This window comes from Gymnoscopelus braueri, assembly GCF_963280865.1.
Source record: "Gymnoscopelus braueri genome assembly, chromosome: 17".
Lineage (NCBI taxonomy): Eukaryota > Metazoa > Chordata > Actinopteri > Myctophiformes > Myctophidae > Gymnoscopelus > Gymnoscopelus braueri.
In genome coordinates this window covers 21570000-21588995 of record NC_137617.1, presented here as the reverse complement: position 1 = coordinate 21588995, position 18996 = coordinate 21570000, and the positions used below count along the sequence as shown (strand labels likewise).

General features: G+C 42.2%; 1 protein-coding gene across 1 annotated transcript; it reads left to right on the top strand.

Moving 5' to 3' along the window:
• The first annotated feature begins 415 nt into the window (after positions 1-415).
• Positions 416-18802, top strand: aco2 (aconitase 2, mitochondrial). Its single transcript, XM_080456030.1, has 17 exons — positions 416-464; positions 3573-3715; positions 5134-5392; positions 5685-5777; positions 6210-6368; positions 6841-6991; positions 7446-7550; positions 8303-8394; positions 8915-9020; positions 9173-9330; positions 12734-12807; positions 13561-13672; positions 13819-14097; positions 15300-15491; positions 15633-15765; positions 16050-16171; positions 16379-18802. Exons 1-17 carry the CDS (start codon positions 429-431, stop codon positions 16514-16516), a joined length of 2352 nt encoding a protein of 783 aa, XP_080312156.1. The 5' UTR covers positions 416-428; the 3' UTR covers positions 16517-18802.
• The last annotated feature ends 194 nt before the right edge of the window (positions 18803-18996 follow it).

Sequence of the window (18996 nt, the reverse complement as noted above, 5' to 3'; positions counted from 1 at the left end):
CAAAAGAAGCAACTTAGGCCACGTGAGCACATGAGCGACGCATTGTGTGTTTGTAGATCTGCTATTTTCAAAAACTCTTGCAATAAAATGTGGAATATTTGGAATATTTTTCGAAACATTCTAACAACACAAATGCTCCATGGTCCAAACATTTTCATGAAAATATTTGAGAACCACTGGTTTAAATGATAATTCAGACATTAGGAAGCAAGCCTAAATAAGCAACTACACTTTAGAGACAAGCCCCAAAAAACCGCAACCCGCAACTACCAATAATTTACAAGCAACTTTACAGAAAAACAAGTCCAAAGTCGCTTACAATAAGCAGACATGGCAACGCTACACGTGACGTCAACACCAAGCGACACATCAACTCTAACAAAACCGTGACGTCAACATTGCTCGACACATCTTTGTCAGTGAACAAAATGGCAACCTACTGTCTGACCGTCGCCCGGCTTCAGGTAAGAGTCTGCATTTTGAGCACCTGTGAGCCCCGTTTTCTTAAATATTATTTGTTATTATCATTAATATATCCGGGTCGGGTGGGAACCGGGCCCTGGCCGACCCCCACCGGGCCGCCGGGACGACTGACAAGCCCATCAGAGACCGACCGCAGGTTCGCTCAGGTCACCTCAGTGTCCCTGTATGTGGCTCCACTGGGAGGAGGATCAGGTTTATGGATGATGTTTCACAACCACCTTGAAGCTGATCGTTGTGTTAACGTTCACACCTGAAACACCGTGACACTGAGCCTTAAGTTGATCTGATCTGGATGTGATTTGAACGGAGGGCTGTGGGGTTTTTATCAGCAAGGTTAACACAAGGTTAGTGGCGCAGGGCGACTGACCAGAGACTCTAGGGACCATACCAGAGAGATGGATCTAATATAGAGTATGACCAGTGGTGTAAAGTAACTAAGTACATTTACTCAAGTACTGTACCTAAGTAAAATTTTGAAGTATTTCCAATTTTCAATATTTTTTGCTTCTACTCCACTACATCTCTGAGGAAAATATTGTGCTTTTACTTTAGTTACTAGTTACTTGGAAGATTTTGAATATTATTACAAAATGTACATCAACAACCCTATATAATAATGTACTTTGGCTATTTGAAAATAGCCTGCGACGTGTTGTGAGCTTGTAGATCTGCTTTCAAAAGATTCTTTTTATACATATTGAACTTGTGAAATGGGAGTAAATTGTGGCCTTTCCACATTGTGGTATTGATACCTTTTACTTAAAGGTAGGGTAAGTGATATTTTTTGGTTAAAACAAAAAGTATTTTGTTAAAAGATTAAAATACTATATTCTGATAGTAATCATTGCTATAGAGTGTTTTTTCAGTAACAGATGTCTCCCTGAGTCTCCAGCTCTTTAATAAACAGAAAATACATTTTTCGGTAGGTGTCAAAATCTCAGCCAATCAGGAGAAAGTACCAATTTTTAAGCTTAATTTGTATAGTGTTCCAGTTCCAATTTTGTCTGCTCATTTCTTAGTGTCATCACTTCCAATTTCACTTGTTTAATCTGTATCCTGATTGAGTTCTCTGTCCTGGTTGGATAAAATTGGAAATGAAACTGAAACTGAAACGAAAATGCATTTTCTGTTTAATAAAGAGGTGGAGAGACAAGGAGACTCCTAATACTGAACAAACACTCTATAGCAATGAGTACTATCAGAATATAGAGCTATTTAACAATTATTTTAACCAACGCAAATCACTTACCCTACCTTTAAGTAAAATATGTGAGTACTTCTAACATCATTGGACGCAGGGACCATACCAGAGAGACGGATCGAATATAGAGTATGACTCCTACACCATGATGTCTATGCTGTTGGTGTTGAAACGAATTTAAGGTCATATTGAAATTAAATGGCTACTGTATATACAATACTAGCCATGGTTCACATGACGCTTGTCTGTCATGATATGACAGTCATGTTTCAGGGCTAATACAATACCTGCATTCCTGAACAATGACAGCTGTCATTCCACCCCGACTGTTTACTGTAGCCTACCTATCTTTCCTTCTTATTACTACTCCTATACAGTATATGTTGTTTTTGCATATTATACTATATATTATCGTTTGTCTTTAAATGTCTCGATGAGCTGAATACACGGGACGTTAATGGAAACAAACCCTGGGCTTATTTGTGTTATCCTTTTAGCATTCTTTTGTATAAATCTTTGCCACCGTGATTTTTATTTGCAAACTGTTAAAAAAGTGTTCAATCAATCAATCAGCTTCATTTTAGTTGCACTGTAAAAAAAAAATCAAATTTTACTGTGTGGACTGACTAACATATGTTCTAACCAGCTACCACAGTGCCCTGATAGTGGAAAAATGCCAAAGATCAGTATACAGAATGTAGGTTTAGCTGTACTTTCACTAAACGGTTCATTACGTTGTAATAACGTTACTGATAAACGTAGAGGACAGCTGGCTCTGTTGGGCTTTCCAAATCATATTCACAATTTCAGATTTCAGAAATCAAACTATATCAGCAACAACTGGACTTGACTCTGAAAATTTGTCCTAGAATACTTTATGAGTACATACATACCAGGGGTTGACGTCAACGGTTGCCCGACCGTAGCAGGTAAATAAAAAGGTCGGGCAGCGGGCAGGTGGAGTTTGCTTTCAGGTTGCCCCTACGGCCAAGTACGTTTCTGAGTGGCGATTGCATTTGCAACAGTCTTTTATTAGCACATAAACACAACACAAGATATCTGTCTATAAACACTTGCACGTGGCCAGAGTACTCCCTCTCTCTCTCCCCCACACACACACACACGCCATCAGTGGCAAATGGAACGATTTTGTCTATGTCATGCAGCCCCAGAATTCGCAAATGGAAAGTAAAAAATAAGTGTTAAAATGAATGGTAATTCAAATTTTACCTACCATTTTATAATGGCAACTTTTCTGGCAAGTCACTGGACATGACCTTTGGGCAAGTAGAACGTGACCTGTACTTGGCCGACGGGCAAGTGCCTCTGAGGCCTTAGTGTCAACCCCTGCATACTGTATAAGACTTTGCCCGCCCCTCACGCATGCCAAGCTCTCCACCTGTCCTGTGACTTCCCCTCCCTTCCTTACGCTCAAGTTTATTTACCCAACAAACACTGTGACTCAAGTTGAACTTAGATGGGAGTGATATTCTTGTTTCCTAGTTATGCTGCAATTTAAATTAGATTTAGAATTATCACAGCTGAGTCAAATGTTTTGCTGCATAATATAGGATACAGTAGCTCTGCAACATCCATGGATAGGTATTAACCACTTAAATCCTCTATAGTAAACTAGTACTGAGTTAAGCGGGGTCCTCCATTGCTGCTTTTTTCCTTCCACTCCAAATCTCTTGGCCGAAAATAGCTGATCTACAAGCTCACAACATTTTGTTGTGACCAGTTGGGAGCTTGTGGATGTGCTATTTTTGGAAAATGTTCCCCCCAGAATAGGGATGCTAGGGTTCAAGTGGTTAACTTAGTCCATATTATCAGACAATAAGATCATATTAAAATTTAAAATGTTTTTTCCCTCTTTCTATCGTTACAGCTGGCCTTGGGCCAAGGTGCGAGGCGGTTTCACGTCTCCGCAGCATTCAATGCCAAGGCCAAGGTTTCTATGAGCCGCTTTGAACCCACATCCTACGTAAACTATGGGAAGCTAAGGTCAAACCTTGACATCGTACGCAAAAGGTAATCTATAATATTTATACTGGCTTTACTAAGCGGTTCTGTACAACACTTGCTTATCTCTTTGTATTATTTAGTTTATTTATCTACTGTTAGTTTTTCCACATGTTTTTGGCATCATTCATTTGTAGCACGTGTCAACCCCAGTATTTGAATTGACTCCCAGTGTTTGAACTAGCATGATTTTGTTTGTTTGTTTTCCCCTGAATTTTGTGTGTTTAGTGTATTTTCTTTATTTTTGTGGCGGATGGGAGTGGGGTTGTCTGTGTGTTGAGTGAGACGTGGTAATGGGTGTTCACTGCACATCTATGCATTGCTTTTGCAACCCTATCATTTTAGGCCAGCAGTCGTTCTTCTCTAGGCTGCTAATTACAGTTGGAATGTTGGGGGGAGGTGGAGGTTTCACTCATGTGGTCTTGCATTCTAAATTGACCATGGTGTTTAAGTCTACATTGTGCACTATAGACAAATCATAGTGAAATATTAAACATTTCCTCAATTGGCTTTATTATAAATACACCATGATTTCTCTTTTATCAGCACTACTGTAAGCATCACAAGAATCAATTCTCCATCAAATTCAGAGGACCTCACTTTTGGAATAGCTTTCCGCTTCATATTAGAGACTGTACCAGCCTTAGCTCTTTCAAGAGACAATCATTGCAGCTTTAATTATCAAATTTAAACTTAAGTAATATATCTTAACCAGTCCGCTGTGTGTGTGAACTTAAGTAATATATCTTAACGTGTGTGTGTGTGTGTGTGTGTGTGTGTGTGTGTGTGTGTGTGTGTGTGTGTGTGTGTGTGTGTGTGTGTGTGTGTGTGTGTGTGTGTGTGTGTGTGTGTGTGTGTGTGTGTGTGTGTGTGTGTGTGTGTGTGTGTGTGTGGTCATATTTCGAATGGATAATATTTGTCTTTATTCATAGTTATTGAATTTATTGAACTGTTTCAGGTAGCAACTGTACTCCGATCATTGTAGCGTGGGTTTTGAATTGGATTGATCATTACTGTGAATTTGATGCTCTGGAAAAAGTGCACTTGTCCACCTTTTATGGTCCTTGAAATGTGCTTGAATTTACAGCTGGCTGCCATCCATTAAGATTCATGTCCTACCATGGATTTGAACCCATTACCTAAGACGGAATGCCTGCTTGGGCAGGGGAGATATTGCGCTTTAAGCTTCAGGCAATACCTCTTGTCAACCAATAGGTTCCTGCCCAAGCACAGAATAAAAAGTTTGGGGGAGAGTAGGGAGACTACCTCCAACCACTGTAGTTGTGTTATTTCTTTTGTATTAAATACTCTACAATAGAGATTGGTAAAAAAAAATCTTAAAATGTTTAAATCCTCTACAAGTAAAGTGCATATTCTCAAGATGTGCTTTGTACCATACCTACAACCACACTATGTCTACCCCTAAGGTTGAACCGGCCGCTTACCCTGTCAGAGAAGATTGTTTATGGCCACCTGGATGACCCCCACAACCAAGAGATCGACCGCGGCCGCACCTACCTGCGCCTGCACCCCGACCGCGTGGCCATGCAGGATGCTACGGCCCAGATGGCCATGCTGCAGTTTATTAGCAGCGGTCTGCCCAAGGTGGCCGTGCCCTCCACCATCCACTGCGACCACTTGATCGAAGCCCAGATTGGAGGGGCTAAGGACCTTGCCAGGGCAAAGGTGAGGTGACATTAGGCAGAGGGTCTGGATGTTTGCTCGGACATCCAGGGTTAATGATGGTCTTTTAGTGATTTTCAAAACATGCTTTCGGTTACTTAGAATTTGACAGTGAAATCACTTCAAGAAATACCATGAATACTGCTATTACTACTGCTTTTATGTGATATTTGTCTATATGTACTAATGTATTCATCTGTATGTACTCTATATCATATGTTTACTGTTGCTATACCAGAAGTAGTTAAGCTTAACCTGGTTTTAACCAAGTGGCCGTCATGTTTCTTATCCCCAGGATATCAACCTGGAGGTGTACAACTTCCTGGCCAGCGCTGGAGCCAAATATGGAGTAGGATTCTGGAAGCCAGGGTCTGGAATCATCCATCAGGTACGACTGGATTTATTTAGAATTAGAACTTTTGGACTAATAGTCAAAATACTGTAACTGCTGTATATATTCTTTACCCATTAAAATGTTCATTTTACATTTTAGCGTTTGGCTATTTAAAAATGGCACATATACAAGCTCACAGCGGGTCACTTTGTGCCGTGCTACAAGCTTGTAAATCTGCCTTTCCCCCCCCCCCCTTTTTTATCTTGAAAGTGTGAGAACTACTGATTTTAAAAGGCATTTGTAGAATCTGCCTCAGGTCTTTATGTTTTTTTAAATGTATTTATAGGAATAGACAGACAATAGACGAGACAATGTTGGGGAAGAACAGGCAGCTGTCTGCCTGTGTATTCTGTCTGTCTGTGTTGATTCTTGGAATTTATAGATGGATGCCATCAGTGATGTAACATTCTATGCATTAACATTCAGATTATCTTGGAGAACTACGCGTACCCAGGAGTAATGCTGATTGGCACAGACTCCCACACACCCAACGGCGGTGGATTGGGGTCTATCTGCATCGGAGTTGGTGGAGCCGACGCCGTTGATGTCATGGCTGGGATCCCTTGGGAGCTCAAGTGTCCCAAGGTCAGTAGTTTTGAAATTACAATTTTAGCTGTTATTCAGACTGGTTATTACAATGTGGTGATCAAGTATTGTTCGGCATTGTGCTCAAGGAGACATGGCCGATGTCCGGATCCTACTCGTGACTTCCCCAGTGTAGGACAGTGATTCTAAGCGCAAAGGTCATCCTGTTGAATTTTGGTGACGTTTTGCTTTCCTTACGTTACTGTCTTGTTTGCCTCTTCCTTTTGGAAACGTGTCCCATTCCCACAGAGGCTTGATTGGGAAATTACATGCACATATTGGTAATTCATGCAGACCTTGCACACGTGGGTGATTAACTCCTTGTTTACCGTGGGAATGTACACGCACACTAGAATCTGAGTACAACAATTACAGTTGTTGAAGTTCAGTGAAGTTACTTTCTACCTCCTGACAGCTGTCTGTGATTACTTTACCAAACTCTTCTTCTTTGGTAATTCTGTAATTATAACAGGTGATAGGAGTGAATCTGACAGGCAGACTGTCAGGCTGGACCTCTCCTAAGGATGTCATCCTGAAGGTGGCCGGCATCCTGACAGTGAAGGGAGGCACCGGAGCCATCGTGGAGTACTACGGTCCTGGAGTTGACTCCATCTCCTGCACCGGTCAGTAGGGAGGGGTTACCAGGCACTTGCTGTTCTGTTGAGTCTAAAGGTTGTTACACACCAGGGACGTGACAAATAAATGATCTGAAAATGCGTCGCATAATATTTTACATCAAACTATTCATATAGTTGATTCCTCATTCATGTAGGTTGAGGCTTTTATTTTCTGCAGAAAATTTACCCAGTTTCGAATATGTTGCTTTTATCGTCATGTAGTATCGGTGTTCTGTGTCTGTCCTAGTGTCTCTTGAATGAAGAATGCCATCATCATAGTCATTATCTAAAACACAGTTTTAGCTTTTAACTTTAAAATGCCTCCAGGAAACCTGGACGTGCTTTATTTGTTATGTCCATATGTGAGCTGTTGGTCTGTTTTACACATATTTATCACATGTTGAAGTGCATGTCTGTTTTCCAATATAAAACATGATGTGTTGGTGTGGTTGTGGTTCAGGAATGGCCACTATTTGCAACATGGGAGCAGAAATTGGAGCCACAACCTCAGTGTTTCCCTACAATCACCGCATGAAGACCTATCTGGAGAAGACAGGACGTGCAGGTATGATGTCATTCCTCTGGCTTTAATGTGTTTCACGTAGACATCTCTGGATCATATGCGGGTTATTAAAAGACCATGGTTAGCCCACGACCCAGAGTGTGCATGACATTACTGCTAACTATTTGACCAAGTATTCAATGGTTTGTTAGATTTTTGAGGAAGCCATAGCCATTGGATTACATTAATTAAAGTACAGTATGAAAATCAACTTTCAGACCCTTGAAACGTTCTTTCAAGGGTTCTTGAAATGGGTATGGAACATACTATTTGTTACAGATTTTTTATTATTATTAAAAAACAAAGAAATTGGTAATCCAACACGCTAAATATAAATGTGCAGTTTTTTTTTGGTCAAAGTTGTGATATCATTGCTTTTCACACGGATTCGTTTGAAAAGTCTAGCTGAAAATAGTTCCTGGAAAAAAGATTGATTTACAAGCAAAATTCTATGCTTAGTCATCTCTTTTAAAGTCATAGACTTCGAACATACGCCCGCCCCACCCCCTACATACTCTACCTGTTGCCTCAGCCAGGCTGAAAGCCTTTTGGTGATAACACAATATTCATGCAAATTCTGTTGATCAGCAAACATTTCACCACAGATTGAGATGAATATTTATCCTGTTTCACAATTTCTCATTCACTAGATGAAGTTACACAGTGATTGATATACTTTGCAAGCTTTGAGATCTTCAAAGGGTGAGAATGTAGAAAGTTTGTTTCATGTCCTGTATCCTGATGTCTCTTGTCAGATATCGCTGCCCTGTCTGATGAGAACGCAGACCTGCTGGTTCCTGATGAGGGCTGTGAATATGATCAGATCATAAACATCGACCTGGACACGGTCAGTTCTTCAAAATTATGACCTCACCACATGCATAACCTACAGTATAGTAATGGCCATACCTTAACTCATTGACCATCTAATCTACATTAACAAATGCACTCAGAGTTTGATCCAGTGTGCAAACTCTGTTCTCTTTTAATATTTGTTTCTGCCCAGCACCTGGCATTTTAACTTTGTATGTGCGTGCTTTATTTACTTATTTGCATATCTTCTCAATGGTTCATGCATGCAAAGCTTTGTCTTCGCATCCCAATCAGAATGCTTACCAAATATGTTTTACTTCTCAGCATATACTAGAGCCTTATGCAGGGGGAAATAATTATCTTGAATCATTTACAAGTGTATGTTTGAGACAACTTAAGCTCGGACTGTGAAATATGAAGTTAAATGTACTTGGAGAATGTCTAATTTCCATGTAACAGAATCTTTGCTTATCAGTTGTCATGAGGGACAAGATTGCAACATGGCACTGTATATTCTTCTAACATTCAGACTTTCTATTCCATCCCCTCTTCAGCTGAAGCCCCACATCAACGGACCCTTCACCCCTGACCTGGCACACCCAGTCTCCGAAATCGGTGCTGTGGCTAAGAAGAATGGCTGGCCCCTGGAGGTCAAAGTCGGTAAGCAATGTCTGCAAAATGGAACCATATACAGACGTGCTGGCTATCTGTGCAAACCTTTTACTGAACAAGATTCATCATCATCTCACTCTCCAACGTTCTGTGGCATGCCGCTTATTCTGAGACTCAAAGAGCTCTTCCTCTTACTATAGGTTTGATTGGCAGCTGCACCAACTCCAGTTACGAGGACATGGGCAGGGCAGCCTCCCTGGCCAAGCAGGCACTGGACAAGGGGATGACGTGCAAGTCCATTTTCACTATCTCCCCCGGCTCGGAGCAAATCCGTGCCACCATCGAGCGTGATGGATACGTGAGTACTGAGGCCGACACACTGAGAAAAGAGTAAAACCTTTATTTGTCTCACTATCTCAGTGATCCATTCCCCCTTTTTTTGTATTTCTTCTTTACTAGAGGTTCGGGCCACTTCGCGGCCCTCACATCTATGGCGCCGAGCTCCATATATGGAGCTGACTGATTTGTTTGCGCCTGATGCCATGACGGCACATTATGAGGTTACACAGCACACTCCATATCTGGGCGTAGCTGAAATGGGAACTCCTTATATGGCAGAGCCGAGTCATAGTGACATGAGTGTGACAATGTGGTCTGTCCGTCCGCCGGCCGTCCTCCCATTAGCCAATTTGAATATAGGATTGTTACAGACAGTCGGAATTCTGAGTGACTAGAGGTTTGGGCCGCTATGCGGCCCTCACATCTAGAGTTCAGGCCGCTACCCTGCCCTGACACTATGTCGCACCGCCGATCCGACCAATATGTCTGAGTCTTAAGCCCTCTCCAGACCAATCTGAGTCGGCCCGATTTTGGGCCGAATTGGCTTCGGGAAGCGTCGGCCAGTCGGTTAGGGGTCCGTCGGGGGGTCCGTCGGGACCTTTTCGGCCGACCCAGAGCCGACCGAACATGTTCAGCTTTTTAGCCGACTGGTAGCGCAGTGGCAGTGACAACAGAGGGCTGTCGGTGTTGCCAGATTATGTGAGAGAAACAAGCGACCATGTCTATGAAAACCTACATTCACTGTTTCTTGTTGTTGCTTCCAGAGAGAGAGAGATTGATTGATTTGCCCTACTTTTGCGCTGTGGTGATTGGGAGCAGGTGTGTAAATTGAGGAGAGAGATTGAGGAGACGGAAAGAGGGAGAGAGAACGAGCAATTAAGTGAATTGCTTTCACCTGCTGCTGCTGCTGTGCGGAGTGTGCTACAGTGCTATCTCCGCCAAGCCAGGGTGACCTACCCAGGCTCATGAAATTCATATTCAGGCTAGTAGCCAATTAGAATGAAATCTTCAAAAACGGACTCATATACTGATACAGAACCATATATTGGCTATATATTATGGCTGTCGGGTGGAAATCTTGTATGTTCCTTTTTTATTATTATTTAAAAACAATTTAAAATCGTGAAAATAGCCAATCTACAAGCTGTAATTATTAATAATTAAGAAATACTATATTTTAAAGAGTGAAAAATCAACTAAAGTCATTATTAGTGCAAGTTCATTCACATTTCATTTGAATGAAAATAACTTGTGGGTAAAATACATTCTGTGAATCTAATGTGATTAATGTGACCGCTACTTCAGTCAGTGAAGTCCAGGGCTGAATGTGACATATTGAGACCTATATAACTAAATATTGGTCATTTGCCAACACATTATTTTGTGAAATAAATGGGTAATATTTCACAGATAGTTATACTATTCTTATAATATATTAAAATACAATCATCCTTAACCTTCAAGTTAAATGCATTATTTCCGTGGACTTAAAAATCATTTTTGGACTTAAAAATCTTTATAATTTTTTTGGATGGCCTTCCTGCCCTGGCAGGAAGGCCGGGCAGGGCCTTTGTGCCCTCCAAAAAATTACAACACCAAAGGCCAAGTGGCCTTGCCCCTAAAATGACGAAATTCCAGGCTTGAATGCAATAGATGTACTCTGAGTCTGTTACAAGTAAAAGTCCGGAATTCAACATTTACTTGAGTAAAAGTACTAAAGTATTGGTATAAAAATGTACTTAAAGTACCAAAAGTAAAAGTACAAAAATGTTTGAAAATAGCAGATCTACAAGCTCAGAACGCGTGCATCGCAACACGTTGTGAGCTTGTAGATCTGCTATTTTCAAATAGCTTAAAAGTATAAAATAGGGCTAAAGTGGTTAATGTATGTTTCATAATGATTTATATCTGCAAAGTAACTAGTAACTAAACATTTCAAATAATTGTTGTGGAGTACAAGTATAGACAATTGGAAATACTCCAGTAAAGTAAAAGTACCTCAAAATTGTACTTAAGTACAGTACTTGAGTAAATGTACTAGTTACTTTACACCACTGCACGTCAGTGAAGAAAAAACGCTGGGAACATCCCTAAGTGGCTTTGCAGGGAAACAAGCCCAAAGTCGCTTATAATAAGCAGACCTGGCAACGCTGGCACGCTAAAAGTCAAATTAGCACATGAATGGCCAGTCGGCTGACAGACTTAAATGGCAACTTTTGCCAACCGAATACCAGTCTGTTGCAGTCTGGAGTAGTCTGCAATAGTCTGGACGAGTCTGTTTGGTGCGGAGTTGCCTTTAGTGTCGGGGGCTTTGTCAGAGTACTAGGCCTGACCTCGACTAGTCGACTAATTAGTCGCGGGGGGTCCGAGTCGACTGCGTGTCTCTTAGTCGAATCTTGTTTTTTTATTTTTTATTTGACTGAGAGATTGGCCTAGTTTGTTATATCAATTAACTATAGTTTGCCAAAAATAGGATATACATCATGATTTATTGGGAGAAACCAATAGTATATGTTAAATCGGACACTAAGCACCCCTACAGCCCAAATGTAATGTTCCTCTATTGCATAACATATTTTTTGCATGATTTGACTGAGAGATTGGCAGTCGAATCAGATTGATTCATTATTTAATTTTTTTGGTGTTGCATTAGTCGACTGCCAGTCGACTAATGGCAATTAGTCGCCAATTAGATTAGACTAAACAAATCCTTAGTTGGGGACAGGCCTACAGAGTACCCGTTGTACACGTCTGTCTGTGTCCCTTTTATGCCCATATATTGGAGATCCCTGAAGTCATTAGTATATTGGCATGCCCATATATGGGCATATTGGTTGGATCGGTAGTTCTGGACAACTGGATATCCATGTATGGGCATATCGGTCAGATCGGCGATTCTATCTGGACAACCGCATATCCGAACGACTCTGCGGCGTGCACCCAAGCCCCCAGAACCCAGTGGTCGCATTGAAGCGCGTTGGACATGCTGGCCATTGGGATATCCGGTGCCCTCTCTATTATTTTTAACTCTATGCGTGCACCACACTCCCTCAAGTAATTGCCGATGCGTGTGCCGAGCTTGAAATCAGTCGGCCCCATATATGCACATAACCATATATGGGCATAGCAGGCGGATATGTGGCTCGGACAACCGAATCTCTATATGCGCATATATATATATATATATGCGTGTGTGTGTGTGTGTGTGTGTGTGTGTATACATGTATGTTTATGGTTATGTGACGTGGCCGTGGTCCGTAGTAGTGGAAAACTTGAGGTGGAATTCTGAAAAGTTACATGTTACTACATGGATCTTAATCCTAACCCTTTACGCAGATTGTTTTTGTTTTGGGTTTAGGGGGGGCGTAGATTGATAGAAACTGTTATTCTTGAGCTAACGACATGTTTGTGTCCTCCCACAGTCAAAGATCCTGAATGACGTAGGAGGCGTGGTGATGGCCAACGCATGTGGTCCATGTATCGGACAGTGGGACAGGTGGGTGGCCAAACAACACAACATGCCACATATTTTTGTAATGTAATCTAAATGAGATGAGCAGACTTACTGCCCTTATACTTGGTTGCTCACAATGTGTTGCCCTGCGACCCATTGTGAGCTTGTAGATCTGCTACAAGCTCCGTGGTGCTGAAAGACAGAATATAATTATGTGACTGATCATGAATTATAAGGAGGTGAGCCTACCTGAGGTAATGCCAGCTATTCTACCAGCTGTGTTAGCTGTTCATAATCGTCTCCTCATCTCTCCGTTAATAACACAACTTTCTGAGGGTGAGTGAGACAGAATGCATCCCAGATGTCCTTTGACTGGCTTTCAATGTTTGTCATTCATCGAATAGCTCTGAAAGTGATCAAAACGATATAGTTTACAACTATCGTTGTGGTGTGGATTCTGTCATCCACTTAAGTTAGAACAATTTTCTTTTTTTTTAAGTTTTTTTTGGGGCTTTTATGCCTTTTTAATGATAGGACAGTAGACTGACAGGAAATGGGGAGAGCGATGGGGAGTGACACGCAGCAAATGTCGTCGGGATCGGGATTTGAACCCGCTACACGCTGTCAGGCTGGCATTGCAGCCTAGGGTGCCTGGACCACCACACTGCGGCCAAGGCCGTTAGAACACGTTTTTAAATGACATATTTATAGTTATTGTGCTCTGTGTGAACGGCACATAGGCCATTGTTTTATAGAGGTGCTGTAAATTCAATGTTGTGAATGTTTTGCATTCAGGCAAGACATCAAGAAGGGAGACAAGAACACCATCGTGACTTCCTTCAACAGGAACTTCACGGCCAGGAACGATGCTAACCCTCAAACACACGCCTTCGTCACCTCCCCCGAGGTACATGCAGTGCACAGAACTATCTCCATTAGGAGTTTGACATGTTTAGGTGATCTTTTGTGTGTGTGTGTGTGTGTGGTATATACTTCCCACTGTATAGTTTCATTTAACCTGAACTTGCTTGGCTATACTATCCCTCCTCCCAGATCGTCACAGCGATGGCCATTGCCGGCAGCCTCGACTTCGACCCGGAGACAGACTTCCTGACAGCTCCAAATGGTGAGAAGTGGAAGCTGGAACCGCCCTATGGAGACGAGCTCCCCACCAAGGACTTTGACCCAGGCCAGGACACCTACCAGCACCCCCCATCCGACGGCACTGCCGTGGCGGTGGACGTAAGCCCTACGAGCAACCGGCTGCAGCTGCTGGAGCCCTTTGACAAGTGGAGCGGAAAAGACCTGGAGGGCCTCCAGGTTCTCATCAAGGTCAGTGGGAGAGCGGGAGTGGTGGGTGTTTACAAGCATGTTTTTTTTATGAGGTGTAAAAGACATACAGCATGGCTAGTGGCCACAATGGCTGATGGATTTCCAAATTTACTCTGCACAAGCTTCAGCAAGAAAACCTCTATTGACATGGTAACCTGCCACAGTAGATTTTTATTATTTATTTTATATTTGCCTGTTCATTGTATAATATAATTAAATGTTCTTTTCCTATATTGAAGTTTAATATATCGTCGGTGTCCAGGACGAACCAGCTAACTCCATTTTCATCTTTTTTTTTTTTTTTCATAAATCGACGCTATTGAACACCCTTTACGTCTGTGTAAAAAATCAAAACATTTGAACCAATGAAAAGTATTAAAAAGCGCCTCTGACGAAAACTCCCAACTCCATTGGATCCTCAAACTGTCCGTCAAAAACAAACAACTCCCCCCTCTCCTCTCCAGTGCTGCCTTTTTCACAGCATGAGTAGTAGAGCGCGCTGCGCAGTGGAGGAGGAGGAACATGTAAACAAACTCCCCGTAGTCTGTTAAAACTATGCAGTGTACCTGTTTATAAAACTTAGCACTGACGCTAATGTTATGAAAACAAGTAATTATATTTCTAAAATCTATGAAGTGTTTAATGAGGAGAGCAATGTGACAAGAAGAAAGGCGTTCATAGCATTTCTGTCGCGCTGAAACCTCTCCCTCAGCAGCAAGTGGAGCTATTGTTTGGACACCTAACTCCATTTCAGCTTGATTTCTGCTCGTCTGAAACTACTAACTCCACTTGCGCTGGGTAAAGTGTTGATTTACCCGCGATTTGGGGAAAGTGTTGATAATATAATGACACATGCAAGTATCTGACAATATACAAAGTCACTATACCAACTTTGATGAGGCAGTATTGCTTTGTTTTAAAAAAAGTTTTAATTTCCTGAAAAACTTATATTTTGTTTTTTCGTTTCCTGAACAATGAGCGTTTTGGAGTTAGCAGGTTCGCGCTGGACAGCAGAGATATACAGTATACTGAAACCCTTTTTGCTTGCTTATAAGTGTTTTAACAAAATGTCAGTCAAAACATCTGTAATCAGTGGTCAGTATCCAAAATCTGAATGGGCACTAGACCCAAAAATCTGGCATCAGTCGGGCTCTACTGTTCACTGTGAGAAAACATGTAGAAATATCCTCTTTTCTTCCTAGGTGAAGGGAAAATGCACCACAGACCACATCAGTGCAGCTGGACCCTGGCTGAAGTTCCGTGGCCACCTGGACAACATCTCCAACAACATGCTGATTGGAGCCGTCAACATCGAGAATGATGGCATTAACAAGCTCAAGAACCTGCTAACGGGAGAGTACGCAGGTGTGCCTGATGTGGCCCGTCACTACAAGGTACAGGAGCGTTGCTCCCCTCATAATTATTTTTCCAAACCTGAGATGACTATCTAAAAGAAAAACATGCACCGTTTGTGTGCAGTGCACTTCAAATCTGACCCAGCTGTGTGTGTGTACTGTATGTGTTGGTGCCTTTAGGCCAACGGTCTCTCATGGATAGTGGTCGGAGACGATAACTATGGTGAGGGCTCCAGCAGAGAGCATGCTGCCCTGGAACCCAGGCACCTCGGAGGGAGAGTCATCCTCGTCAAGAGCTTTGCCAGAATCCACGGTACTCCTCTCACCACCCGTCCTTGTTCACAACCTTTGTCTGCTATCTGTAGGATTGTGACAATTTGGACACAAGCAATGTCTTGCAACTATAACACTACACAGTTGCTACGTATCTTGGCTTGTAACCCTGCTTTTACAAGATTCAAAACCTTATTTCTCATTCTATTTTCATCAAGTAGACAAACATTTTGGACACAAACGTCTTTGTGATATTGTCCAATATTGCTTACACAGTCACAATGACTAATGTCCTCTCCTTACTGGTCTATGTCCTGCTTTCAGAGACCAACCTTAAGAAACAGGGTATGCTGCCTCTGACCTTCAACAACCCCTCAGACTACGACAAGATCCGCCCAGATGACAAGATCTCCATCAGAGGACTCAAATCCTTCGTTCCAGGAAAGGTGAGCTGTTCGGAGGGCATTCACTGTCATTTGCTCTAATCCTATGCTGCTGAATTGAGCACCCAAGTACACTGCCTGTGGTACACGCCTCGTGTGGAGGTGCGCACAGGGTGAGCCACTGAATTGTGGTCCCAATATTGGTAAAACGGCAAGCATTTGCTAACATTGGGAGGCATTTTTTGAATATTTGCTCCTCCTCCTCCCCAGGCTCTGTCAGCGGTGGTGAAGCACGTCGACGGCAGCGAGGAAACCATGCAGCTCAACCACACCTTCAACGACACACAGATCGAATGGTTCCAGGCAGGCTCGGCCCTCAACAGGATGAAGGAGCTGCAGAAGCACTGAGGAAGAGGAGGGAGTTATGCAAAGTACGGGCGGACGAGGGAGGAAGTCGAGGATCGTCCTGGGGGGGGGGGAGAGGGCGGGGCATCATAGGAAAGATGGGGTATTAAAGGGTGATTTATACTTAGTTGTGCTCTGGGGCCATGCACTGAAAATGGCTATCAACAAGCTCACACCGCTTAGCAGTGCGACGCATTGTGAGCTTGTAGATCTGCTATTTTTGGTGCACGACACAGTGCGCAACCGAGTATAAATCCCTCTCTCTCTCGAGCAGTCCATGGTTGATGGTTGGTTCCATTATGTACATTGGCTAACGACTTGGAACAGAGCAAGTGTTCTCTATACACACCCACATGCACGGTGTTGAACAGTGCTTTTACTATTCAAGTGTTATGCACATGTTGATGATGGAACACACATCAGCTCTCTTTAGCCAGTGGTCTGCAGTGTAGATTATTTCCCATGCCCTCCAATGTTAACTTTTGTTTTGTGGAGGGTAAGGAATCTGATACCAAGCACTGTGGCTAATGATACGTTGTTGTTATTAAAGAGTTGGGTGACATGACAGGAAGAAGCGAGGCAATGGGGGTGCAATCAACGCTGCAACTAATGCCAATTGACAATATTCACACTGTGGCCATTTTGATCTTAATTGATACTCATACACTGTCGGGTTCGAGTCCCCTTCCCGAGTATGAAGTAAGAGCAGAATGGCCTCTGTGTGAATATGGTCAATGACACTACATAACACTTAACCACTTGAACCCCAGCATGCCTATTCTGGGGGGAACATTTGCCAAAAATAGTAGATCTATAAGCTTGTAGGCGCGTTGTGATCTTGGCTATTTTTGGCGAAGGGATTTGGTGTAGAATAGATGGGGGGGAAAAAGCGGTCCGAATACATTTGTAACTCAGGTCGGTTTTACTAAGACTACTAGAAGATTTAAGTGGTTAAAAGATGCTACAGTAAGGGAATGTGTGACCATGATTAGGGGTTGTATAGAAGACGAATGGGTTGATGTTCAAGCATTTTCATAATAAGCTACTATGGTGTGATGCCAGACAGTCATAACCAGTAGCAAAGCCCCAACGCCGTCAGTAGTGTCAACAAAGTGAGTCTGACTTCTGATGTTGGATATGGACACAATACACACACACTCAACTTTACAAATGACATGACATGCTGCCAACTTCTGTGCTGTCTGTGTTTTCACAGCTGTTTAAATAGACTGGTAATCGAAGCCAGTCTCATCTCATGCCAGCACACCCAGCTTATCTTAGCCAATAACCTTGTTGCTATAGTGTGTATTTGCAGGCTGCGTGGCAATGATGTACTGTAATTTGACCTGCCTCAGTTTGTTCTGAGGATCCATCCAGCCATAACCTACAGTATGACACTGTATCTTGTATGTAGCGTTGTACACTGTCAATGTTCTAAAAAAAAAAGGTGTAATGAGACCGGTTGTAGATTTTCAACGGTATACTATGGGACTCATATGCTAAACCACTGTAATATAAGAGTAACTGACCTTCTCCTTCCCTTATCTACACCCACACTCCAACCATCACTCACTAACCACATCTCTGTATATTCTATCATCTTTATAAGGTCAAAAGCTTCTAGTGGCTTTCAGAATTCTTATTTATTTATTTTTGTCTTGCAAAAGCAGCAGATCATATGTGCATTTAAAAAAAAAAAGCATGTCTTTCTATCACAATGTTCTTTTGACACGTTTCAAGAGAGCCTGCAGTTAAACTTCATGGACTTGTGTGCTGTTGTTCTTGTGTGTTTTGTATAGGGTCATATTGATTCTTCTTGGATTTAGTTTTTTTTGCTGTGTGACAGGGAAAGACTGGAGTTGCACAACAGAACAATGGAATCCTGGTTCCTGCCACAAGGCAAAAACACACTCAAACAGTCACTCCTGTCAGGAAGAAATGTACCAACATTGGTTGTGATGATAGCCCACCAGTATTTATCCAATTTCAGATGTAATCAATGCTCTTTTAGTGTGATTATGTAGCTAGCGTAAAGGGGACATTTTCTGTATGCCCCCTGATCGCCGCCATACATACAATCTCCAGATACAAAATCAATTTTCCAAATGGAAATGAATCACTAAATGAAGTTATGTTAAATACCAAATCACTCTTCCTCGATGCAGTGAAGTGTCTGTTTCCATGAAATTATGTTTTTATTTTCTCCGTTTTATTTTCTGTATTACAGCAATGGCGGCGGCTCAGTCACAAATGGGTTGTACAATAAAATTCACTGATCTTATTTCTTTACACTGGTTATGCTTATGTTATTACAGTTTGTGCTAGATTTGTTTATAATTCAGCTTTCTTTTTGGGGCTTTTCATCATAATGTCCCAACACATCAAAAAACTAAAGACTGGGCACGGTGGCGCAGTCGGTAGCGCTGTCGCCTCACAGCTAGAAGGTCCTGGGTTCGATTCCCGCCGGGGACCCTGTGGGCGCT